The 27,207-nt window shown below is 39.5% G+C and overlaps 1 protein-coding gene across 3 annotated transcripts in view; it reads right to left on the bottom strand.

The window, feature by feature from the left end:
* Positions 1-11,586: 11,586 nt before the first annotated feature.
* FKTN (fukutin) overlaps positions 11,587-27,207 on the bottom strand; it is a 36,598-nt gene continuing 20,977 nt past the window's right edge. For 2 of the 3 annotated variants that reach the window (XM_041004690.1, XM_041004689.1), the window contains exons 9-11: positions 25,596-25,729; positions 23,578-23,705; positions 11,587-13,223 (exon numbers count right to left, since the gene is read on the bottom strand). In XM_041004690.1, the coding sequence (XP_040860624.1) occupies positions 13,010-13,223; positions 23,578-23,705; positions 25,596-25,729 (476 nt within the window). In that variant the 3' untranslated portion in view covers positions 11,587-13,009. Of the gene's footprint in view, positions 13,224-20,791; positions 21,050-23,577; positions 23,706-25,595; positions 25,730-27,207 lie in introns of those variants that run through there. The other variant, XM_041004691.1, reaches the window with a different exon arrangement.

Here is a 27,207-nt window from a genome sequence, read left to right on the forward strand (position 1 = left end):
CCCATATTTTCTCAGTTGACATGGAATCATATACATTCATTATCAAGTTATATGACAAGTTAGCATGCTGGATGAAATATGGTTCCTAAACAGGTTAAGTAATAAAATGTAACGTCGAGAACATGCCTTCAGTGCAAAGCTGTTTCGTTAGTGGTTCTTGGACATCGTTCTAGCACAGCCTGCAAATCCCCATGAACATCAGTGCTATTCAGGGCCCACAGGGAGACTAAAGGCTCCTTAGCTTACACCCTCCAAGGGGTTTCTTGCCTCCCCTATTCCATCTCATATTTGCTTTTCATATCCCAACCTCTGCAGCAGAGCATTATCAAGCAAGCAGCTGCCGATGAAAGCAAGTGGCCCAGGGAACCAGGGCATGTGGATGGCAGAAATGCAGACGTGTCTCATGTCTTCGCTTGAGTAGCAATACTAAAATCTCCTAGTAATAGGCATTTACTAGGAGTACTATGTATACCATATAATGTGAAACCACAGGGGGGAATTAAACTTAAACTTCTTTCTCTGAAGGGAAGTTTCAGTTGTTCTCTCATCTACCCAATTCAGTGTTCTGGCCCCCAGTTTGCCTTTGAGCTACTTACACCCCGAGCTGCTATGGCACATTCATTTCCTTATACAATTTGGAACAAACAGAGTCAGAACTGGATGAGGGAAATGTCACAGGGGGGAAAAAACCCTCTTGAATGCCAGACCTTCTTTTAAAATCTTTACCCTCTAGCATTTCGGATCCAGGATCCCTTGGTTATCAACAACCACTTCCCATCCCTATCCCATACATCCTCAGGCAGGTGTTTCTGTCTAGAACAAATGTTGACTATTGAAGCATAAATCAGGACACATAACTGCTTCAAGTGAGTGGGTATTTCTTCCCATAGTTACCAATCAGAGGGACACACAGCCCTGGGTGTGCCCAGCTGCTGACAAGACCCGGTTGCCTTGGCCTTAACCCAGTAGGCCTGGGGCAGGGCGTGCTTGTGTTGTCAGCCAATAAATCCAAGCAAGGGCAGTGGGGGAAAGCAAGATGCGGGGAGGGGAAGAGTGTGGATAGGAATTGGCCAAGACCAGGTACTGACAGAACAAGGGAGATTGGGATTCCTTTTGCCCCTTTTATTTTCCAGTCTTTGTGTAAGGGACATGATTCATCAGCGGTCCCCGAGATGGGGATTTAGATTCTCTGTGAGCAGCAGATAAGGCGGCAGCCTCCTTGCAGAGAGGTAAACTCATTGAATACTCCCCCATAAAGTCAATATAGTCAGGCTTATCAGCTGTCCTCATTCCTCACTCAGCCCCTTGGGGACCAGACTTGAAATAAAGGCCACAGTTCCAAAGTCTGAGAGTAAAGGTGCAGGACTGGGCTGGGGAGGGACCCCTGTGCCCCTGGGCTGCAATTCAGGCAGGCCAGGCGTGGGTAAGGGGGTGGCGCCTTGCTAAAGCAGCCCAGAGCCCTCAGCTCCACAGAATGACAATTGCCAAACCAAACACACACACCAGGGGCTGAAGGAGGAATCTCCTTAAACCACAAATCCTGCAGATGTTTCTGGGCAGCCCCACTGGGGCATCTTAAGAAAATCAGAGAAAGACTGTTCTCATTTTGGCTTTTCATAACATAGAAAGTTCTCCACTACCCCAAAACTTTTTTTTTTTTTTTTTTTTTTTTTAGGTAAATGGGATTCAATTTCTTTGTATGCTGTGTGAAATCCGTAGCTACAAACTGGAGTTTTAGCTCCATTTTGAGACTTATGCTGTAGATGAAGCAGCTGCAACCCATGCTTGGCTCCCATCCCACTCGCTGGCTCGTCCCTACTGCCAGGGAGTCCAGGCTGCCTCGGGCTCGGGGAGTCAGTGAGCCCTGCTTCAGCTCTCTTGACCCAGGCAACAGTAGAACACGCAAGTTCTGCTTTAGTATAGCCCAGGAAATCCACAGAGCTCCACATCTTCTTATGGAGGCAGAAGGTAGGGATTAGCAAGTGAGGCCATTTGTCAGTGTGGGCTACCTTCATGAACAACTAGAGAAACTCTTTTGTACCCTCTGGACCCCATATTCTGCAGAGTTGAACAGAGAATTGGGAAATGAGCACCTATAAAGACCCAGGATTTAAGATCTCTACTTGGCCCATCTTCTTCCTTTTGTTCTGCTCTCTGCAGCTCCAACCATTACACCCTGTGGCATACGTGTGTGTTTCTCTCTCTGATTGCCTTGAGTGTGGCACTAATCATTGGACTCCTCTCGACTCTACTTTCTTGCCATATTCCAAAGGTTGTCTTCATATTTTGGCCATTCTAGCCACATCCAGACCTCGCTAGTGGCTCTCTTGCTCTACTTCATTTAAAGCGTTTTTTTTTTCCTTAGCATTCAGAGCTGTCTTAGTTCCCTAAAACCCTCTAGATAAGAGCCTGCCTTGTCACCTCACTGGTCTGTCACTTTCAGTACTGTTTTGAGCTCCACTTCTCAGACCACCACTCAGTCTCCTCTACTCATTTGACCTCAAGCATCCTCACTCTGGAACTCTGGCACTTAGAGATGGTATGGCGAGGAATTCCTAAAAGTTCTCTTACCTGACCCACTTAGTCATTATCTTGCCTAAGCTCCTGTCCCAGCCCTTCCAACTATTGGGATTCCAGGGTCTTTGGGACCAGTCTCACTGAGCCCCAAACCCACATTCCTACTCTGGCCTCGACACATTCACAAATGTTTATTGGACCTCGGCCTTTACTACATTGCCAACAAGCAGCGATCAGGCCAAGAGTGCTTATGAAAGGCAATGTGCTCCAGTTAAAATCTTTCTCCATTTTCTCTTATCCAAATTTATAAGATATTTAGTACCCACCCCCCAACCAAGTCTGTTCCTTGCTCATTTTTCTAGATGCTTATTTCTAATTACCCATTTGTGGGCAGATCATCTTGATGTTCCCTGAAACCTACTGTGACTTTTCTGATTTGTTTTCCTTCCTTCCTTTTTTTTTTTTTTTTTTTTTTTTTTTGCAGTTCACTAAGAACACATCAATCTCACTGACCCTCTTCCTGCTCTTCTTTCCAGAGCTTTTTGTTGACTGAGCCTTGTTGCTCAGTCTGTCATTTGCAAAATCTGGTTCCCTCACCTCAGCAGGTTCGTTGAGACCTAATTGTATTAAGTGTTTTCTTTTAACTCCATTACCTTCTTTCCTAGGGATGAGTCCTGTACTCGTGCCTCTGAGTTCAGGGGTCACTTCACATCGCAAGTTCTTAGGACATGGTCCTTCCCTCGGTGGGTTGGTGGAGGCCTCTGAAACAGAAGTCTTACTGAAAAAATTGTGACATGAAACTATCGAGCAATCACAAGTTGATAGGATTTATGCCAAAGGCAGAAAAAAAAAAGCAAATGAAAATAATATTGATAGGTATCCTTTATTGAGCATCTACTATGTACCAGGCAGTGTTATTGCAAATTTCCTCCAATCTTCCAATAATCTTCAAAAGCTCCTGAAAGTCTCACTAAACCCTCCAGATTTGCATTGCTCGACATGCTACATCATGTTATTTAAGTCTCAGTTAGTTACATATTTATTCAGTTTTATCAAACATTTGAGGTACTTAATAGTCACTGATGGCTACTGGCTGTAGATATAAATCATTTCCACCATCATGGAATGTTCTAGATACCTGTTGGTTTCCCACTAGGATATGGGGAGAAGGATGCTCCTAGCAAATAATAACTGGAATGATGAAGACATCCTGCTAAAAGGAAACTTGTTCATTTGTAAGATGATATTCAGTCTTCTTTTCCTGCTCTAGAGGATCCAGTGGATTAAAAGGTTGAGCATTTTAGGTTCTAAAACAAACTTACACACTTGTAAAAGTAACTTTTCTATCTGTTTATGAAAAACATTGGATGGTGTGAATTTCTTTTAGAAAGTTGACCACCCCATTACCTTTCCTGTAAAATTCCCTAGAAAATACTCTGTGCATTATTGAGACTACAGAATAAATTTTGAATTTGGAATTTTAGATTAATGAAGTGATGAAATATTAACTGAAATTGTAAAGATCTAAGCACAATGACATCAGCTCCTAAAGGCCTTTTGCACATAAATCTGTTTGAATGTCAACTATAAACACCAAAGAAAAATTTTATCTTGTGTGTAGGCTGGGGGGGGGATTTCACTTCCAATACTAAACCTGAGTTTATAAAATTTCCTTTGAAAAAAATATTTGCTTATTTTCACTGCTTGGAAGGCAGAGCAAAAGCAAGAGATGGAGAGAGATTTTTCATCTCTTGGTTCCATTCCCTAAATGCCACAATAGCTAGGTTGAGGTCAGAAGCATAAAGTTGCATCTGGGTCTCTCACATGAGTGGCAGGGGCTCGAGTGCTTGAGTCATCACTGCCGCCCGCCAGGATGTATCAGCAGGAAGGTGGATAGAAACAGGATAGTTGGGACTCCAAGTGGCACTCCAGTGTGGGGTAGCGGGCATCCCAGGCAGTGCCTTAATCCCTCTGTGCACACCACCTGACCCAACAAGACTATTTAACGGTCACTACATGTACACAGTTCCTACATGAAGAACTGGAGGACAGAAAAGTGAAAACAAAAAATTGAAAAACCTATTTTACAAAAAACCAGAGAGACATGATTATGCCTTTCATTTTTATTATGAAGCGTGTTAACTATTGTGAGTACTTGTAAAACATCTAAGGACACTTTTCAGTAAAAGCATAACGAAACAAAAAATGGTGAGCAGTACACAATTCACCAAAAACAATCAGCAGGAGTTGATATAATTTTTAATTTTAGTTATTCTGTTAGGGAATATCTCTTTGTGGTTATAATTTATATTTCCTGATTTAATGAGGTTGAACAACTTTTTTTTCTTGTGCTTTTCATCTGTATACCTCTTCAACAAAATGTCTTTTCATGTCTTCAGCTCATTTGAATAGATGTGTAGGTTCCTCACATATTCTAGGTCCTTTATCTAATATGTAGCTTGCGACTGTTCTCTTCTAGTCTGTAGCTTGATGCTCCATCTTGTGTGCTTTTGTACAGCAGGTGTTTAAATTTTAACTGAAAATATCCATTTTTCCTCTTATCAATTTCTCCTCTTACGGAGGAGTATGCTTTTGCTGTCAATTTTAAGAAATAATTCTGGGTTATGTTGTAATTGTTCTATTTTTTTTCTCCTAAAGGTTTTATATTTTCATATTTTAAAATTAAGCATGTGATTCACTTTAAGTTCATTTTAATATAATGAGGTGTGAAGCGGAAATTTCCCTTTACTCGTTTTGCCTATGGTGTCCAATAACTCCAGCACCGTGTGTTGAAAAGGTTATGCTTCCTCCACTGATTTGCTTTCACACTTCTGTCAAAAGTCAATTGGACACATTCTAGTGGGTCAACCTCTGAAGTCTCTATTTTGCTTCATTGATTTATGAGTTCATTAATATCATGCTGTTTTGGTTTTTCATTGTAGTGCTAGGGCTGCTATAAGAAAGTATCATGAACTGGGTGATTTAAACAATAAAGACTATTTTCTCAGTTTCAGCTGCTCAAAGTCCAAGATCAACACGTTGGCAGGTCTTTGTTTCTCTGAGCTCTTCAATGTGCTGGGAGAGGCTCTGTCTTTCCTACATAATCACATGGTCCTTATTCTCTTCTCTAATAACAGTCACCAGTGGATGGGAGACCCACCAAATAGGGCTTCATTTAACCTTCATGTAATCCAAGTTGTCTTCATTTATTTACTTATTTTTTGGCCTTACTGCAGAGTCTAAAACTTCAAGTAGGTTGAATAAAAGGAATGAGTGCCTCTTACCTTGCTCCCAGACCTAGAGATCTTTTTTTTTTTTTATCATTTTTTAAAGATTTATTTTTTATTAAAAATCAGATATACAGAGAGGAGGAGAGACAGAGAGGAAGATCTTCCATCCGATGATTCACTCCCCAAGTGAGCGCAACGGCCGGTACTGCGCCGATCTGAAGCCGGGAACCAGGAACCTCTTCCGGGTCTCCCACACAGGTGCAAGGTCCCAAAGCTTTGGCTGTCGTCAACTGTTTTCCCAGGCCACAAGCAGGGAGCTGGATGGGAAGTGGAGCTGCTGGGATTAGAACCAGTGCCCATATGGGATCCCGGCGCGTTCAAGGCAAGGATCTTAGCTGCTAGGCCATAATGCTGGGCCCACATTCACTCTTGCACTATTAATACATATAGTTTTGGTAGATGTTCTTTATCAAATTGAAGCAGTTCTCTTCTATTTTTAAATCAGTTTTTTAAAAAGAACATTAATAGGAGCTAGATTTTGCCAACTCTTTTGTGTGTCTACTGAGGTGATCATGTGATTTGCTTCTTTAAGTTGTTCACATGGTGCACTAACAATGACAGATTTCAGGCTGAACTCATGAATATCTGAAATAAGCCACACCGGTCATGATGTGATTTTTTTTTTTTCAGATACACTGGATTTTGACGAATCAAATTTTTAAATTAATGTCCTATGGAATTCCATCAACATACAGTTACTCTTCAGAATTCTATTAGCTCAAAATCTATTAAAGACCTTTCTAGTTCTTTCATCCTGACACACATTACAAGTCCAGGTAGAAGCTAACACATTTCATTTTGTTTAATTGCAAATGTTTTCCTGCTGGTCTCTGGCTGCCAGGCTTTACCACTGAGAACCTTCCCATGTTCAAGTGTCCCCTGACAGTCTTCTAGAGTTCCAGTTCCTGAATTCAGCAGTAATATACTCCTACTAAGTTTACTGTTGCATCTGACTATAACTGAATGTTATCTAAATCAGTGGTTGTTACTTGAACTCTGAGTTTTAAAAATAAACACAAAGTCTCTCAAGAGAATAGAAAACTTTATTTATCCCCAAATTTGATTATGTATTAGAAATTCTGATCAAAATTATCGTAAAAGTATGGGCAGTAGTACTGTAAACCATCTGTACATGAAGATAAAAATCAAATAATAAACAGGTCAGCACACACTAAAATGTACGCATGTCGAAAATGTGGTTCTCCTTAGAAAACGCAGACACATGTTTTTAAACTATGAAGTCAAAGGAACAAACAGCTAGATATCATTTCTATCAACAACACATGCTTCATCAGAGGGCCATAACATCTTTTAAAACACTGTATATTTTATACAAGATACAGTACTTCTTATATTCTCTTCTACTCTTCTGTGAGAGGTATTCTAAGTTTACAGCATGTTGGTTGGCTAAAGGGTCCCTACAGAATCTGTTTTAGGCTTGGTTAGGTGGGACAAGGGGTGGACATCCAAGGTTAGCCATTTTGATAAGGCAGAAAAGGAGGTTTCACATCAAAATTTATACTTGCCTATTTTAAGCATTAGTCTTGTACAAAAGGTATCACTATCGAATTGGGCTAAGCTACATATTATAATTTGGATATCAGTCTGATGTGGAATAAGAATACTGCGGTAGTATAACATGTTCTTGTGATTTCTAGTCTAGCCAGACAGAAACATCAATTTATGGGGTGAAAACAGAAATGAGTGAATACTCATTTATACTCTTTATAAATTACGCTCTTATTGTTATTTACTTGAAAGGTGATGAAAAAGAGAGAAAAGATCTCCCATTTCCTGCATCACTTCTGAAATGCCTGCAGCCGATCACGTAGGCAAGGCTGAACACAACCTGGGTCTCCCATGTGGGTGGCAGGGACTTACCCACTTGAGCCATCACCTGGTTTCCCCCCAGGCCACACGTTAGCAGCAAGCACATTAGCTATCAGGAGTTCAGCAGGCACTCTGATACGGATGTGGGAGTCCCACATGTCATCTGCGCTACTGTGCTAAACGCCTGCCCTAGAAATGAATAATTTTCATTTTTCCTTATTATCTCGGACATTTCATTAGCATAAACAAATGAAAATAAGTATTCCACATTATTTCCCTCTACACATCTAGGAGAACTTGACCAAGACAATGAAAATGAAAATACAAGTTCTAATGTTCCTCAACTCAAAAATCCCACGATCTTAACTTTAGTGCTTGACAAAATGCTTTCTTTTCTCTAGCAAACTCAGTCAAGAAGACTTCTGAGTAAGGCGGTTGTCCTGGTTCACAGTTTGTATAAATTTCATCGGAAGACAATTTCTAGGAAAACATGCAGGAGTTGGCAGTGCGGTGCAGTGGATTAAGCTGCTGCTTATGACGCTGACCTCCCATACTGGAGTTCTGGTTTTAATTCTAATTGTTCTGCTCTGATCCAGCTTCTTGCTGGTTTATCTAGAAGAGCAGAGGAGGACAGTGCAAGTACTAAGACTCCATCACTCACCGGGGAGACCAGAAGGCGTTCCTGGCCCCTGGCTTTGGCCTGGCTTAGTTCTAGCTGTTGGGGCTACTTGGGGAGCAAACAGTAAATGGGGAATTTACTTTTTTTCTCTTTACCTATCAATCTTTCAAATAAACAAACATATTAAAAACAGAGAGAAGAAGAAAGAAAAGAAACATGGAAGTAGGAAATGACACTTTTGAGTACATACTTAATCCCAGGTCAGAAACCACAAATTTTGCATCTCATTTAAGCCTCCCCAAATTTTTAAAAGTATGTTATCATTCCCCCAATTCATCCAACTTGAAACTGAAGCTGAGAGGCCTCTCCACTATGAACTCAATACGATGACGCTGGGATTCAAACTCCGACCCCACTCGGAAGCCTGTGTGCTTGTGCCAATATGCTGCTTTCCCTAGAGAAGAGGTCAAGGGTAGCCAAGGCAAGTGCAGAGGGTGCCAAGCAAGAAAGAAAAGCAGTTGTGGGACACTTCTTCAGAGAACTTCTTTAAGTGTGATTTTTCCATACCTGGAAGCTGTTACAGCTGATGATTACGTGTACAAATTGGGAATGTGGCACTGTCTTTGACCAGGTCTTCAGGGGATATATTTCCCAATGGGTTTATAACCCATAGGATAACAGAATTATTCATTTTCCAGAAGGCAAAACTGGAGGGGACTCAGGGAAATGTGAGTCTTAGGCTTCAGATGTTGGGTAAGATTTTTGGCTGCAGTGTGGGAGTTCATTACAAGTCTGTCTTCCAGATCTAGCTCTGGTATCCAAGCCCTTAACCCTTAGGTTGCCTAATATCCACCCATGCTTCTAGCCGTTTGAAGCACTGTAGCCAGTTAAGTGTAGAAACAATGGTTTGGGGCTACAGATTTCAAAAGGAACAAGCATAATCTATTCTTACCTGTAACTTCAAGAGTTATCAATATAAGTAAACTGAAAGCAGCTTAAATAATTCAAAGTAGATATTCCAGTTACCTTCCTAGTTAAGCAAATTAAAAAAAAATAAAGTCCAAGAAATTGCAAGGCACATTAGTTTACTTGACCGACATTCTCTGTGAATAAACAAAGGCAGGGCTGTGCTGTAGTGGGTGGACCACTCCACTTCCACTCCAGCTCCCTTCTAATGTACCTGGGAGAGTAGCACAGGATGGCCCAAGTGCTGGGGCCCCTGTACCCACGTGGGAGATCAGAAAAAAGCTCCTGGCTCCTGGCTGGGGACTGGCCCAGCCCCAGCTATTGTGGCCATCGAGGAGTGAACCAGCGGATGAAAGAACTCCCTCTGCAACTCTGCCTTTCCAATCAATGAAAATAAACTGTAAATTTTTTTTTTTAAAAATAGGACCTTTACTAAGAGATAACGATCCCCAGGAAGGAATGGGCTTTAAGGAGCCTCGTGAAATCTTGCTTTACTATGGTGTGGGGGCTCTTCAGAAACAGCTGTTTAGCAAATCTGTGCAGATGGTTCCCTGGGTAAATACAAGGGGAAAGTAGTAAAAACAGACAACTGGAGCATCAACGGTGGTGTGTCTCTGTGGAAGCTGTTTTATCTTATGGAGACAGAGATACGAAAGTAGCCTACACATTTTGGCCAAGATGGAAGCATTCTTCCTTGACCCTTTGTTTATCTTGAGTTCTTAGCTTGTACGGAAAAAGATAGTAAGAGCAGAATGGCTGAGACCTTCTATAACCAAGTCTCCTTAAGGCACTGGATGGCTTCTTTGTCAAGCAACTCATCAAAGTTAAAGATGCTGTGCTGGGAAGCAAGGAAATGGACACTGCAGTGGAGTCTTGCCATGCTTGGGGCTTAGGTTCAGAGTTCTTTTTTTTTTCAGATTACTCATTTCTAGACTGATATGTTTAGTTATTCAATGAGAGGGTTCAGAAGTGTTAACTTGTTTTAGGGGATGCTGGCAGACATTCTGCCACCTAGTGGTTGTACTTCAGGCTTTGCAGTCAGGCATCACTAAGCCCACTTGTTCTGAGATGCTCAATTTGAGGGACTGTGGTTTCACTCCAGGGACCAAATGTCAGTAGCTGCAACAGAAGAGAGAAGGCCAGGTGCCCACTGCAAACAGGACCGAGTGGCTACCTGGGAACAATTAAGAAAAGACCTTGCTTCGTAGGCTTTCTCTGCACATGTCCATGGTACCCACCTATCCTCAAGATGTCTTCTCCAGGTAAGCCAGGCAAACTAGACTTCAGTGGTTAGCTGAATAGAATGACTGTCAAAGCACTCAGAGAAAAAAAAGTCCTATGAAGATATATCAAAGTGGATAAACCTAACCGAAGGTCCCAGGTTACTCTGCAGAGTACAACAGCTAAGGACAGATGAGGCAGTACCGCTAAGTACGGCTGAATGATGATGACCTCTGCCAATCTGGGTCTTCAGAATCTGGAGAAAGGCTTTCATTCACCCAAATTGGGATGAAACCAAGAGCTAAAGCCTGTGAAACCAGGAGAACAAGAAGGGCATTTTAGTAGCCAGTGGTTTATGTAGGAAAGAATATGAACGTTCTACTATTTTGAATTTTGTACACTCTAAGACCTTTGTACTGTAGGGACAAACTGAAGAAAAAATAACCAAAAGGGTGAATAAGATCTCCTGCAACAGAATGGAATTCCTAATTTATAAAGGGCAGAAATTATGGTTCTTGCCAAATAGGGAAAACTTTGCCCAAGAAATAATCTATTATAGTGTTTTTGAATTAAAAAAAAAAAATTGTACGCTTCTTTTTTTTAAATAGGGCCACCTATTTAGAATATGGGTATATATTTTGTGAGATGTTTTTCTGGGGAAAAAAGCTCACTTTGATGACTTATCACTCTGCAAAAAGCTTGCTGCAAAAGCTATTAAGGTCTTTGAAAAATCTGCATATGTCATTGTGAAAACATCCTATGATTCTGCAAAGAGAACAGATCCTAAGAGAGTGCTGTTAGCTATCACATCAAAGAAAGCTTTCATGCTGTTTTTTTTATTTTTACTTTTTTTTTTTAATTTGAAAGACAAAGACAGAGGGGAGATACAGGTCTTCTATCTGCTAGTTCACTCCCCAGATGGCTGCGATGGCTGACCCAATCCAAAGCCAGGAGAAAGGAACTTCTTCTGGGTCTCCCACATGGGTGCAGGGGTCCAAGGAATCGAAGCATCCATTGCTGCTTTCACAGGCCATAAACAGGGCGATGGATGGGAAGTGGAACAGCTGGGACTCAAACCAGTGAACATGAGAAGATGCTGGGGCTGGAAGTGGAGACTTAGCCTACTATGCTGTGGCACTGATCTTATTTTTAACATTATGAGGGAAAGGTGGTTGTAAATTACTTTCCCTAACTTTGTTTGCAAGAAACTCTGTCAGCCTTTTTCCTAAGACATTTTAATTTCCGTTTCTGAGACTGCTGCCATTCTCTGATTTTAGAGTAGTCCTAAGTAGAAGAGCTAAGATGTAAGACCCAAATTCCTTTCCCAGATGAAGCAGGGCTTACTGTGCTTGCCTTTCCCCTTTCCTCCTTCATTCAAGGAAGTAGTGAAGAGCAGGGAGAAGAGGGCCACCTCCAACCACTCAGAAATGTACGGACAACTGCAGGGTTCCACTGTTAGTGCTTGATAACGTGGAAAATAGTCAACAGATTAAACAACCAGAGAGGGACACATACATCATGATTTAGGATGGGGAGTAAAAACCAGGTAAGCATTGACCTTCATTCTGGGGACCTTGTTGTAGTACTTGAAAAAAACAAGGAACAGGCAGTATACATACCATATGGGTCATAAATTAAAGATTCAGAGTTGTGACTGATAAACACAATGAAGAAGACACTCAGATAAACGAGGGGTATTTCTATTAGTGTTAAAATCAAAATTATGAGTACATGGTTTATAAAATTCAGAGTAGCAAGAATAAAATAAAGAATACACGTTTTATGAAGTCATCACTCTTTCCAAATCATACCTAGTGGTTCCATTTGAATACTTTTTTAGGAAGTGCTATCAGAAGTCAGAGGAAATACTTTCTCATGCAGCTGGAAACTTCCACATCACACAAACAAAACTTTTCTCTGACTCTGAATATGAAAGGAGTAAGAATATGGAATTTTACTTATCTTGACCAGGCCAGAAATAAGCGCTCATCTTCCATTGCAGAATAATGCTCTGGATTCTAAATCAACTTCCACCTGCAATTGCTTGTATAATGAACCTGTTACCAACTTTTCTGAACATTGCCAAATACCCAATCATCTGAATATTAATCCAGTCTCTAAAAATCTTAAAAGTAGCACTAACATACAAGTGCGCCTGCTCCAAACAGGAACAAGCTCTTCTTTTTGACATTTAGCCTGGTTGAGCCCATCTTCAGCACAAGCATGACTTAACACGTGTAAAACTCTGGAAGGAACACAGCATGTTCTACTCGAGTACTTCAAAGGGCAGGGATATTTCCCTCAAAGGAAAACTGCAAGTCTTATCACAAAGAGGGAAAAAGAGGCAGGCATTTGTTTTCTCACACTGGCTTCTCAACCGTAACCTAGCATTATCTTGCCAGGCACCTCCTGACCAACCACTGAATGCAAGCATTAAATCAAATGGCTCGGGAGTGAGGATTCTCTGTGTCTTCAAATGTAATTTTTGCTTTGGCTCCAACTTATGTTTGACAAATATTTCTAAACAGTTATACACCTGTATTTCAAGATGGGAATTCTTAGTATCTCAGTATAACTGGATGACCTCATCCCACTCGGAAATAGGCCAGATTCCATTAGGCTGTACATTGGGTGGAGAGTTCTTCCAATCCCAAGTCTTTACCGGAATCTTCCAGGTCTTACCATAGTTGGCTTCGATGTATTCAATGGTTTCACAGGGCACGCGAACTTTCATATCTGCAAACTCAGTCCAGCAGAGTGTGAACTTGGGAAACAGGTACCTGCAAGCAGAACGGTGGCAATGTGGAGAGGTCAGGCTATCCCAATGAATTTTGAATTCAGAGCAGGTCAATTCTTGGCTAAGGGCAGACTTTTTCTACTACTCAACTTTGAGGCTAGCTAAAGTCCAGCATTCTTCTCATCTTCGAATGTTAACAGCATCCTAATTTCCCTCCCCTAGTCCCAGGCCACAGATTGAGGAGAGGTTAATATCACTTCTAGGCTCCAGAGACAGTTCAAAAACACACAGTCTGTGTTGAGTCATTTATAGTGACTGGTTCACGGATGGAACAGATACAAGTTAGGAAATGAAAACTCAGCCTTCGAACTTCTGGAAGAAATACTGTCACAGCAAAACACTGCCAAAAGATGGAGGAAAACTATCATTATTTTACTGACAACCTGAAATTTCCCAAGGATACAATACAGAATGACTGTTTACTACATTGCTAGGCTTTCTCTTGATTCTTCAGCTTACAGAATCCTAACTTTTTGCCTCTCATCTCAAACAAATGCTAAAGAATATCCTTAAACCAGTCCAAGTATTTCTGGTTACAGTTAATTTAATATATGTATTGGAGAACTGTGTTAATTAATGGATTTCAAAAATGAAATAAAAAAACATGTCTTGAAGGTACTTTGGATCAAGTGAATTAAATTTTACATATTACAAAAATGACTAAAATTAACAAGTTTGTTTAAATTCATATTTCAATCCTTTTCTAAAGTGCTTTTTTTTCCCCTTTGAGAATTTTTTTTTTTTTTTTTTTTTTTTGGTCACAACATGGAAGAATTTTCAGTAGCAAAGTCTGAAGTGGAAATAGAAGATATTACAGGAACTTAAAGTACCAGGGAACTGAGGAAGCACTGAAAGTCACATTTCAAAAATGCAATCCTATTGTAGAAAAAGGAACTAATTGTGATGTTCTCCAAGGCAAGGTCAGTTCTCACATTAAGTATTCTGCCTGCCAATAGCATGTTTGATGACCAAATGAACAGAAAATGAGAGGCTGAACAAATTCTAAAGAAAGCAACAAGTGTTTTTGACTCAAACCAATGGGTGCTGGCAGTTAACAGACAATCCTAGCTGGCTTCTGTGAAAACATAGCAACAGCAAATCCCATGGCTGAGAAAGAAATAAGATACAGATTAGCCCTACCATCTGCTGGTTCCAATTTTATTCTGCACACTCATATTCATGGAACTATTTATTTGTCATCAGACATTCTCATGCTTTACCAGCCCCTACCTTCCCCAATGAGATGCTGGTCAACACTATGTCCACCTGTTCTACTCCATCAAGGGGACACATGAAAGTTAAACTGAGATTGGAACCCTAAACTAGTCACAGAGGTCAGGAAACAAGTGCCTCTTAAGCAAAAGCCCGTATAATCTCATCAAAAGAGCTAAAAGAGAAAAACAGCAGATCCAGGGTACAGGAACACCACACATTTTACAAAGCAGTAAGTTGAACCATGGAGGATTTTGTGATCGTATCAAAACATTTAAAATATTAACATGAAAATAACAAAAAATTTAACTCAAATGCTAGTTTTTCTTCCTAAATATATTCCTGAATTGCTTTCTTTTGTTCCCTCTCCCCAATTATTTCTCAATTCTTTCTGAAAAGAAAAATAGCAATTTCCAAGGAGAACAAGAAAGACAAACAAACCATAGAATGTGAAAACTGAATGTAAAATAGGATTCTGGAAAGGAAGGGGTTGGAATGAGCAGCAGCACAGGCCAAGTAGCCGGTCCAGGTTGCCAGTAGATAATGATAGACCAAAGTGCACCATGGGTCAGCTACGTGACTTTGGCTTTCAGAGCTATGATTAACTGTGGCTAAGCAGTTTGTGCTGCCAGGCCCCAGGACAGGATCAAAAACATGAACAGATTTACATTGAAACAGAAGCAAATTTAAATCAGAATATAAATTTCAGGGTTTTCAATACCACAATATTCCTTCCATTATTTATCCATTTCAAACCAGTTCTAGTTCATTTCAAACTAGGAGTTAATTAAAGTAGTTGGAACTAAAGGTACAGTTTTTCCCTCTTACAAATAATCTAAAAATCTACAAATCTACTTGGTGGTGGAAGAATTAAGTAATTTCATCAACTGAATCGTACAGTGAACATAATTCCTAAATGAAAAGGAAGCCCATTCACTCACCTTAAGAAACACTGTTTATTATTAATAGCTAGGTTATCTGAGATATTTCAATTATAACTGACTTTGTTCCCCCCCTTTTTTTACATTTTATTATTATTATTATCATTTTATGATACAGTTCCATAGGCTCTTGGCATTTCCCTTATCCCCTGCCCCCCACCTATTTCCTCTATATCATTACTAAAACATAGTTCTTCATACACAGTCTTATGTCCATCATTGCGGGCATGGACAATGGCAGAGAGTCCAGCATCCTATTGTCAAGATATAGTGTACAGTTTCATTGTAAGTCCATCTTTGTCTAGGAGATGGTATACTACATTACCTAGAAATGTATACTACATTGTATCCTCACATCTGGATGTTAGTCTCCATTTCACAGCTACTGTGTATCCCCTTAAATGAAAATCATAATACAAAATCAACAATAAAAACAGAAATTTGCAATGCCATAAAGTTGAATGACATGTTACTAGATATGACAGTCTCCATTACACAGCTTACTATACATCCCCTTAAATGAAGAGCCACAAAACAAAATCAACATCAGGGAGAAAAAAGAAATTAACAACACCATGAAGTTAAATAATATGCTACTAAATGACTAACGTGTAGCTGAAGAAATGAAAATCAAGAACCTTCTTGAAGGAAACGATGCTACTGTATGATCTACGAGTCACTGAATGATTTAATCAGAAGAAAGTGTTTTGAAGAGATGAAACTAACAGAAAACAACAAAACCCATGTGATATAGTTTCTGCTGATTTTTGTTGGTGAAGTGTGTCTCTTCTAGACAATAAAAAGATGGGTTTTGTTTTTTTAATCCAGTCTACTAACTGACCTTGTTCCCACTTTCTTAAAAAAATAAATTCTATATTTACTTGAAGGCTGGGGAAGGAAAGAAGAGAGAGCTTCCATCTGCTTATTCATTCCCCCATTCCTGCAATAGCTGGGACTGGGCCAGGCTGAAGACAAGAACCAGTGTAACTTCATCCAGGTCTCCCAGGGTCAGGAACACACCCTGGAGGCACTGCTTGCTGGTTCCCGGCGTGTGCGTTACCAGGAACTTGGGTTGCAAGCAGAGGCACTTGACCTGTAACAAGGCTCAAGAGTTTTTGTGATTATTTTCACGTGCTTTCAACTGACCATACCTTTTCTTTGGCTCTCATCCTCCAATTTCCTTGCTTTCCTTTGAATTGATAAAGATTTATATGTTCCCCGTTTCTCTGCCTGCTTGTTTGGAAGTTTCAGGTATTATTTGCTACAATCAGTGTTTATTTTTGAACACACTTCTCTGTAACATTTTCTATGAAAGATTAAATTTATGTAGAGTCTCTACCCTCTTCCTAAACATGAGGTATAATGTTTAGGACTATAACTTAATAATTTAATTAATAATTTAATAATGAGCATAATTATTCCTTCAACACTGATCAGCATGTGAAAAGCTACTTGTAGCCCTGGTGTTTACAGCAGCTCAACTACAAAAATCTGGTGTAATCAACCCAGATTTCCACCAACCGATGACTGGATAAACAAAATATGATATCTACATATGTGTGTATAGACACACACACACAACAGGTATATTATGGGATATATTACTCAGCCATGAAAAGAATAAAATCCTTGGGGTGTGGCCAGTGTGATGCATCTACTGGTTAATCCTTGATCTACACGCACCAGTATTCCATACAGGTGCTGGTTCTAATCCCAGCAGCTCCACTTCCCATCCAGCTCCCTGCTTAAGGCCTGGGAGAGCAGTTGAGGATGGTTTGAAGCCGTGGAACCCTGCACCTGTGTGGGAGACCCAGAAGAGGGTCCTGGCTCCCGGCTTCGGATCGGCACAGCTCCGGCTGTTGCAGTCACTTGGGGACTGAACCAGTGGACAGAAGATCTTTCTCTTTGTCTCTCTTCCTCTCTGTATATCTGACTTTCCAATAAAAAGAAAATATATCTTTTAAAAAGTCTATAGTATGAAGAATTAATAAGTACAGAAAAAAAAATCTGTACACAAGTTTTTTTAGTGGAAATGTATTTTTATTTCTCTTCCAATACTAATTATGTAATTTCTTGTAGAATGAAGTTCATACAACAAATATATATGGCAGTTTTAAAAAATATAATTTATTCACTTGCAAGAAAGTTGCTAATGTAGTCTTAGGCAATCTTCTCTTTAAAAAGCATGTCACATAATTAAGTGCCCAAGTATATAATTACCATACAACATGTATTCAAAGCGCTTCCCTCAATCCTGCACCTGTTACTCACAGAACTTTGGCGGTATAATTACGGAGACCTTAGATATAAACTACATGTTTATATATGTAAACTATATGTTTATATATGCAAAATACGAAAGCACAAAGAGCAGGAAATATGAGATCATATTTTATTTTAAGAAACTAGAACTCAGAGAAATGGTTCAAATTTGCCTTTTTTGCTTCACAGCTGTAAGAACTGAGGAGATAAATGTGTTTGCTGAGAGCTATAACAACAAAGGAGCATACTATTAATCTACACAGCTGACAGTGACAGAGACTCAACAACTAACCCTAGTCTGTAACCATCTGTGAAGCAGCAGAGCAATTAAAAACAGAGTGACTTCACTTTATGGTTTTAATTTTCCAAACATGCCAGGCTGGATCAAGTCATCAACCTGGTGCCACTTGTAGGACTCAGTCAAACCTACTTGAACCTATCACTTAGGACAAAATAGATAAATCAACAAAGTAGGAGAGAGGTAGACACACACACACACACACACACACACACACACACACACACACACACACACACACGGAAACTAATTAGAAAGGGGGATTGTCTCCAGAGAAGGCAACTCAGTGTCCTCGAGCGAGCGAGCAGAAGCTGAAGATGCAAGGTTGTAGAATAAGCAAGCTTTGCTAGTGACATGCTTAAAATCGTGGACAAAAATCAAGTTTCCAAATGCAATGTAATAACCTGGATTAAATCTCAGAACAGAAAAGGGACAATAATGGAAAACCTGATGAATTCAAATAAAGTCTGGAGTTTTACCTTCATATAGACTTCAAATTATATATTATACAATAATAGCATTTCTAGAAGCAAAAAAAAAATATATATATATATATATACAAAATACCATCATTACCTTGAGAGGACAATTTCTTTCTTTCTTTTCTTTCTTCCTTCCTTCCTTCCTTCCTTCCTCTCTCTCTCTCTCTCTCTTTCTTTCTTTCTTTCTTTCTTTTATAAACACTTACTTATTTTTGTTGGAAAGATTGACAGAGAGAAGGAGAGACAGACAGGTCCTCCACCCGTTGGTTCATTCCCCAGGTAGCCACAAGGGTGGGAAATAAGCCGATTTGAATCAGAGCCAGCAGCTTCTCTGGGTCTCCCACATGGGTGCAGGGTCCCAAGGTTTTGAGCCATCCTCTACTGCTTTCCTAGGCCATAAGCAGGGAGGTGGATGGGAAGCAGAACAGTCGGAACACACTCCGGGGCCAGGGGACAAATTCTTAAAACAGGACTAAAAAAAGGGCCAACAATACTAAGATTGATAAATTGAACCATATTAAAATCAAGAATTTTTATTGAAAAAAAATTGCTGCTAGAAGAGTAAAAAGAAGAAAATACAAACTGGGGGAAGATGTTTTCTTTTTTTTTTTTAAAGATTTATTTACTTTTATTACAAAGTCAGATATACAGAGAGGAGGAGAGACAGAAAGAAAGATTTTCTGTCCAATGAGTCACTCCCCAAGTGAGCACAACGCCAGTGCTGTGCTGATCCAGAGCCAGGAGTCAGGAACTTCCTCCAGGTCTCCCACACGGGTGCAGGGTCCCAAGGCCTTGGGCCGTCCTCAACTGCTTTCCCAGGCCACAAGCAGGGAGCTGGATGGGAAGCAGGGCCACCAGGATTAGAACCGGCGCTCATATGGGATCCCGGGCGTGCAAGGCAAGGACCTTAACCACTGGGCCTTTGCGCCAGGCCCACTTCTAGACTTTTGGCCTGAAATCTTATCAGTTGATTCAAATAGGAAGGAAAAAATTTCCCAAAGAAATTGAGGCAACATCTTTAGAAACTAGGAAGCTATGGAATAAAGTCTACATCCTAAAAAACTAATATACTCATTACTTTTTATTTATTTATTTTTAAAGATTTATTTATTTTATTGAAAAAGCAATTACTCTTTGTTAATTAGTTTGAATTTTGGAGATGAAAAATAGCTATAAAATGCAGATAATAAATTAATAATGTAATTTGGGTCTCAGTAAAAGGCTTTAGGTGAAGGAGTGAAAGACTGAAGACTGGGCCTGGCATGATGGCCTAGTGGTTAAATCCTCGCTTTGTGTGGCCCAGGATTCCATGTGGGTGCAGGTCATGTCCCGGCTGCTCCACTTCCCATCCAGTACTCTGCTGTGGCCTGGGAAAGCAGTAGAGGATGGCCCAAAGCCTTGGGACTGTGCACCCGTGTGGGAGACCTGGGGGAAGTTCCTGAATCATGGCTTCAGATCAGCTCAACTCTACCCACTGCAGCCACTTGGGGAGTGAACCAGTGGATGGATGATCTTTCTCCCTGTCTCTCCTTCTCTCTGTAAATCTGCCTTTTCAATAAAATTAAATAAATCTTAAAAAAAAAAAAAAGACTGAGGACCAAGGCTGCAATTAAAAAACTCTTGTCCAGAGAATTGTTTCAGGTTAGCACTGTGTTGAAGGTGCTAAGCTTTGTGTTGCTACAGTAGCACACGAGTAGTAAGGATAAAGAAACAGCAACAGAAGCCAATGTTTATAGAGCTTAGAATGTGCCAAGGGCATTACATATATTAATGCACCTAACCTGCTAGTTCTAGGCAGAAAGCACTAGGGCTTAAAAGTCAAATGTGGGGTTAAATCTTAACCCCAGCTACTGAGTTTGAGTAAGATACTTCACATGTCTTCATGTTTAATCGGGGATGATAATACCTACCCCACAGAGATGCTATGGGGACTATCTGAGATCATATACATAAGGTACTTATCACAACACATCATACCTAGAGTTACCCTGGTACATCTGTTTTCATTGTTGTCGCTAATATTAAAATTCTTATTAAATACTAGGATCAAAGACATCGTTCCACAGGCATGTGGAGAAAGCTTTGGGAAGAGGAAAGCCTCGTTTCTTCAATCTTGCGTTCTTCTTTAGTTTCATAAAAATGATAAGCATTCTATATTCATTCTCAGAATAAGCTGCATATGAAAAAATTGAATATTATAAAAAGTTTCTTAGACTCACTCTTAAGGTTTTGGGGTTCTTTTTCCCCTCTGGAAAGTATTGTTAAAAATATTAATTTCTTTAAGGAGAATAGTGCTTGAAAAGGATGAAAACGACATTTGGCTGGGAGAATCTTCCAAAGAAGCGACTCTAACTGCCATCTCCTGCTCTTTCTTCTGCCTTTTAAGGTCACAATAAAATGACAGAGAATCTGGGACTCACACCATCTGTCCAGGCAGTCCTGTCACTGCTCATTCCTCTTGTTAAAACATCAGAACACTTCACACTTTGCAAACGCTGCTACTATAAAGAGCAGAACGAAAAATGCTTTTTTCATCCAGAAATGGAGAAGTTGTAAATGAACAGTTCTTTTGAGGTTTGCCAAGTTTCACGTCAGTGAGAAGAAAAATTTACACCTTAGAGAGAAAACCAAGAACAGAAGGATTCTAATACTAGCTCTAGAAATTCTCTCTCTCAGAAATAAGGTGATATTTTTAAACAAGCTAAGATGAACATTGATACAACCGAAATACAGATTTCTAATACACGCCTTTCTCAAAAGACTAACAAGAGAAATCGTTTACTATTCCGACTACTACCACTGCAGAAGGGTTAAAGCAGTACCTAGTGATTGCTCGGTAAACCTTGGCACTCTTCCAAGCTCTTTTTATATTATTAACTCAATGTTTAATACTATTCCACGCAGTAATTTCTGTTACTATTACAATGTTACAAGTGAAGAACCTTAGGCACTTAGAGGTTAACTTGTCCAAGGCAATACAGCTGGTAAAATGTGGAGCTGGGATTAAGAAACAAGCCCACTGACTCAATACTTGAATTGTTATAGTGCTTTATAATCATATTATTATTATTATTTTATGATACAGTTCAATAAGCTCTGGGATTTCCCCTGCCCCTCCCCAATGCTTTATCTTCTTTTAGAAACACTCTAAATTACACATTAAATTTGGTTTCTCTATCATACTTTGAATGAACTGCATCAGAGGGTACATTACTGAGTATTTACTGAGGTCAAATACTTTAACCTAGTTTCAGTAACTATCAATTATATATTCACTAGCTTGACAGTTTCTCTTTTTAAGATTTATTTATTTATTTGAAAGTCAGAGTTATAGAAAGGGAGAGGCAGAGAGAGAGATCTTTCATTGACTGGTTTACTCTTCAGAGTGCTGGGCCAGGCTGAAGCCAGGAGCCAGAGCCAGGAGCTTTCTCCAGGGTTCCTATGTGGGTGCAGGAGCCCAAGGACTTGAGCCTTTCTGCTGTTCTCCCAGGCACGCAGGCAGGGAGCTGGATTAGAAGTAGAGCAGCTGGAACCTGAACTGGCCCCCGTATGGGATGCCAGTACTGGAAGTTCTACCCACTTCCTGTAGCACAGGCCCCTCACTGATTTCTAAGTGTCTTACAATACGAGGTTAGGCAGCACAAAGGAGTTTGCTGTGATAAGGCAAAATCATTTTGCAATTACTAAAAGTTTCAGGAATATATTATAGGATCACTATAAATTTGGGGATAATGTGATCCTAAGAAAAAAATTGGGGATTATTTTCAAACCTCCAGAACAAGTTCAACTGTACACAAAGATTCCCTGCTTTAAGGTAAAGATGACAGAATCCTCCTTTGTTGGAGTGCCTCAAGGAAACCGGTTTGAGCTTTGAATCCCTTTTGTATTTACAGAATACTCTCCTTTGCGAACAAGGTGTCTAATCTGTCTACTGATAGAAGCTCTAATCTCAGCTAGGTGGAGAGGTAAATTTGTCACTATTGACATGACTTTCCTATTAATGGCACTAAGGTCAGTAATCACATTAGCAATAAAAATATCGATAAGTAATAACCCCATCCGTGCTGATAACTTACTAATTGGTAGCACTAATGCTTCATATAGTAAGGTGTATCAGAGATACAATGTAGAATCATGGTTAAAAGTAACAGCTCAAGGCAGGCTGTCTGTCTCAGTCCTTCACTTGGCTGCAAGGTGACTGAACAAATAAGACAAGTAAGACTTCTCAGTGTCTTACAGGACGTCTATCCCCTAAGATTGATGTGAGAATTTGATGGGTTACTATGTAAATCACTCAGGAAAGTGCCAATGTTTTGCCCATATTTTAAAAACGATGCCATTAATGTTAGAACTAATGCAGGCCAATGATGTCATAAAGGAAAGTATAGTTTCTTTGATATCATTTCAACTTTTCCTACCCAAGAATTTAACTATGACAACATTCAAGGAACCGTATCAAGCAAGCAGAAAAACCTACAACAACTTAATCACGTAAATCTAAATCACTGCATCTCATCAATTATGACACCTTTCCCCTAATTCTCTCATTCGTGCATCATGCGTCCTACAATTTTAACTGGCAGTGTTTTTCTTGTCTCAGTAGCACATAAAACAGTGACACATGTCACAGGTGACATCATCTGATACTTGGCTAACCGCTGTGGATTAGCCTCCAGTCTTTATTAAAGCTTGCAGATCTATTTGAACGGACCCATTTCTTCACTTAAACTTCACCTTGACTGTCTTCATATCAATCACCTTGACAATCTTCTTATCCATAGGGGTAATCCACTCATACAGCATTATCAAGCTACCACTACTCTGGCCACGAGTTTTGTGATTTAGGTGCTGGGCTTAATCTCTGTGTTTCTTGTTTGAGTATTCTCTTTCTGATGACTCAGGGGCTTTAATCATGATTCCTTGGATTGCTACACCCAGGGACACTTGGACACTTCCTCGTCACAGGCAGTTCTTACTTCAGGAGCATAAATGGATTCTACAGGTGAGCTGAGAAAGTAGTAGATAATAATGGAGCCTTTAAAGTTTGTTTACTGTTTGTTTCCCACTTGCAGTTACTTTCTTATGTCTACCTTTTAAAATCATAGCTACAACCCCCTTTATAAGTACTTATCTAATACGTACTTAAATTTTTTCCCCGTTTTGGCCTGGGTGCCTCCATTCCATACATGATCGTTCTCTTCATAGAAGAAAAAAATGTCAAGTTTTATATCCTCTTTTCCTTGGAAGGATAGTTCCAAGCTGTCTTCTACCTAGGAGGAAGACAAGACCTTTACAGAATGAAGCACATTTAACTTCTTTTTACAGAGAAAAAGGTCCTGTTTTATATGGGTAGAGTGTCAATTCAAAGCTGCACATTTTTCAAGATGAAGCACTTCTGAAATTGGGCAGCACGCTATCATCTAGTTTCTTAAATGCATACAAAACAATGCTGCCTCTTCCCGATACCTCAGTCAGGGACCTGTGGTAGTTTTTAACTCTGCAGAGGAAGTAGAAACAGCATTCCAGAGCCTCTTTCCTGCTGAATCAGGAAAGAAATCAAAATGACTCCTTTAACAAACAAGCCAAAATATTAGGAAATAAGCCTCTCATTACAACGATTAAGTCTTTCCACTGTATTATACATCATCATATGCACAGCATGGGTCATTAGATTATATACAAACACACTTAGCAAGTTCATGAAAAGTGGAATAAAAAAGCAAGGGGCGGGTGTTGCTGCACAGTGAGCTAGGCTAACAGGTGGCACATCTGCACTCTGAGTGCCAGGGGTTCAGTTCCTGACTCTGCAGCCGAGTCAGTTTCTTTCTACTTGGCACCTGTGGAGGTGGCAGGTGACGGCTCAGGTACTTTGGTCCTTGACTTCCACAGGCCAAGAGTTCTCAGTTTCTGGGACGGGCCTGGCCTAGCCCAGGCTTCTGTGGGCAAACAGGAAGTAACTGTTTGACAGATCTGTTTCTCTCTTATATGTGTATGTGACTGTCTCTCTGTGTGTTTTTCACTGTGCCCGTCAGGTACATAAAAATGAACAAAATCTTTAAATATATGCTTAATTTGGTGCCAAAAATTTTGATTCTATATATATCAGGGACCTTCTAAAAATTCATAGAAAATGCATGTTATGAGTCAACTACACATAGATTTCAAAAAAACTTTTGCATCAAAACAGTTATGCTTAATTCCAGTTTTCCATGAACATTTCACACACTTGTACATGAGAAAAAAAGTTAAGACTCATGGAAAAAATGATTTTGAGAACATTTCCCTAAAGAAATTAATCTTTCAAATATTTATGCTCCCACTGGGCATGGTGCATCTGTTTGTTACAGCACTAATCGCATAATAACCATGTGTTTTTTTTTTCTTTCCAATTAGGTAGTTCCTCAACAGTGAGAGCTATAATTTATGCATTGTTGAGTCTCAGGTGCAGTGCTCAGTGCCAAACACACAGTGAAATCTTCAGCATGTGTTTGCTGAATGACGAGAGCTCCACTGCTTTAACTCTGTCCTCAGGAATACATTTTAGTAATGTTTTAATAAAACAGTGATTATTTATCATATCAGAAATACTTCTCCAATGGCTAAACATACTTCTATTTGCTTGGTAGGAAACAAGGAAATTAAGACCAAGATGACTGCAAAGGGTCATTGGCTTTGGGTACAGAAATCTAATTGTGTGCTGTGACCTTCCATCTGGGTCATGATGGAAGTTTTTTGTTATAATCTGCAGTAAGATAATCAAGAGGGCAGCAATCAGCGGGATATTTCATATTGATAATCACCTCTATGCTTGGGTACACACAGATTCAATATAACTTCAGAGAGGCAGGTGAGATTCTTGTTATGTTAATTGATGTTACATGTTATATTAATTCAATATCATGATACTTTCCAATATAATGGCAATAAATTAATCTCCAAGTGTCTTAGATCCTTCCTACATCATCAACAGGAAGTAGATTTTCTGGCATTTCCTCAAATAGGACAGAAATCACAGGTGTTAGTAAGTTTCTGCTAAACTCGTTCTGGGCAATAATGAGTGATAAAATTATGTATACAGCACCCTCAGGCATGTCTGAGTTCCTTAATACAAACTTTGCAAATGAAACATTATTTATGAAATAAAGGCAGTTGCTACTGACCTTCCCAAACTTGTGTTTGAGTGGAAGTCCTGCATCCCGGAAAGCTAAAATAATATCAGATTTATAATCTTGTATAAAAATCCCTAGGTCAACATCTTTACTATAAGGAATAATGTCGCATTGCCGATACCATCCTAAAAATTTAAAAACAAGAAAACAACTTAAAAAAACAGTTGATTTGGAAAAAATAACTACTTATTACAAAATGAATGATTTCTGTTTAAGTTGATTTTATTTCACACTTTACCAAAATTATTTTTTAAAAAATGAAATCCTAACTTAGAAGTAGTTAGAGGAGTCACTAATTGAAGATTTATTGATCTACCTTCCTGCCTATCAATCAACTGACAGAACTACCAATCTTTACTGAACAAGCCTATCTATCTGTTCCTATTACCTATCTAGCTATCTTTACTGGAGTGAACACTTCAATTCCCTCAAAAGATTTTATGATAAATTTTTTAACCACTTAATGACTACTAGTTTTAATAATGTTAACTGGGACAAAAAAAATTTTAAAATTAAGTCATTCTTTGGATTGTTTCATCGTAAGTCTCTAGTGATGTAGACTACATCTAATCTACTACAGTATACTAGGCTACTAGTATACTGTAAGACATACTGAAATTGTTAAAATATTTTGCTCAGGGACTATGCCTTTCTGGGGCCAATAATTTATACATTGTGATAGATCTGAACAGCTCATATCTTATGGCTCACATAAAAAAGCAGCATCAGCTTCAGTTTTCAATACACTGCCAAAAGTTATCAATGCTCTGTAATTATCCTTACAGGTGTTATTTTCAGGCAACATTATTTGGAATTTCAAAAGATTTCTATCAAAAATTTATAAATCATTAAAACAGAAGTGTTCTTAGATATCACTTAGCTTCCTTAAATCAAGAAAACCATGGAGCTAAAATCTCGAAGCAACTCATGACAGATGATTAAGAAATATTTTTCATGATGTCAACTAAAAAACAATCTTGTTTCTAAAAAGTTAAACCTTAAGCAAATATCAGAAATATGTAAGATGTATTCATTTTTCGGATTGCTCCGATGGTTAGTTACTTGACAAGAACCGTCTAAAATTTCCACAAAGTCTAACATACAAGACAGCTACAAACCCCACTCTAGACCTGGCACACCAATATTAATTTCAAGTATTTACTAATTTATTTACTTGACAGGGAGGGAGAGGGAAAGAGAGAGACAGAGAGCTCTCATTTGTTGGTTCTCTTTCCAAGTGCTTATGACCTAGGTGGGGCCGACTGAAGTCAGCAGCCATGAACACAACCCAGTTCTCGCCCATGGGTGGCAGGAATGCAAATACTTGAGCTGTCACTGTCCCCTCCCAGGGTCTCAAAGGCAGGACTCTGAAGCTAGAACCCCAAGTCAGGCGGAGCATTTCAATGTGAGCTCCAGGGAGTCTCACTGTCGTTTTAACTGCTAAGTCTATCTACTCCCCAATATAGTTATTAATGGAACCTGCCTTTCATGCCCCAAAGTCCATTGAATTAGGTAGATAATAAGTTTGATGGTAAGAAACCCTATAAAAATGGCAGCTGAATTGGGCATTGTGCAAAAAACTGTTACAATCACGAAAGAGCAT

This window comes from Ochotona curzoniae, unplaced genomic scaffold, assembly GCF_017591425.1.
Source record: "Ochotona curzoniae isolate NIBS_2020 unplaced genomic scaffold, NIBS_Ocur_1.0 scaffold_3208, whole genome shotgun sequence".
NCBI lineage: Eukaryota > Metazoa > Chordata > Mammalia > Lagomorpha > Ochotonidae > Ochotona > Ochotona curzoniae.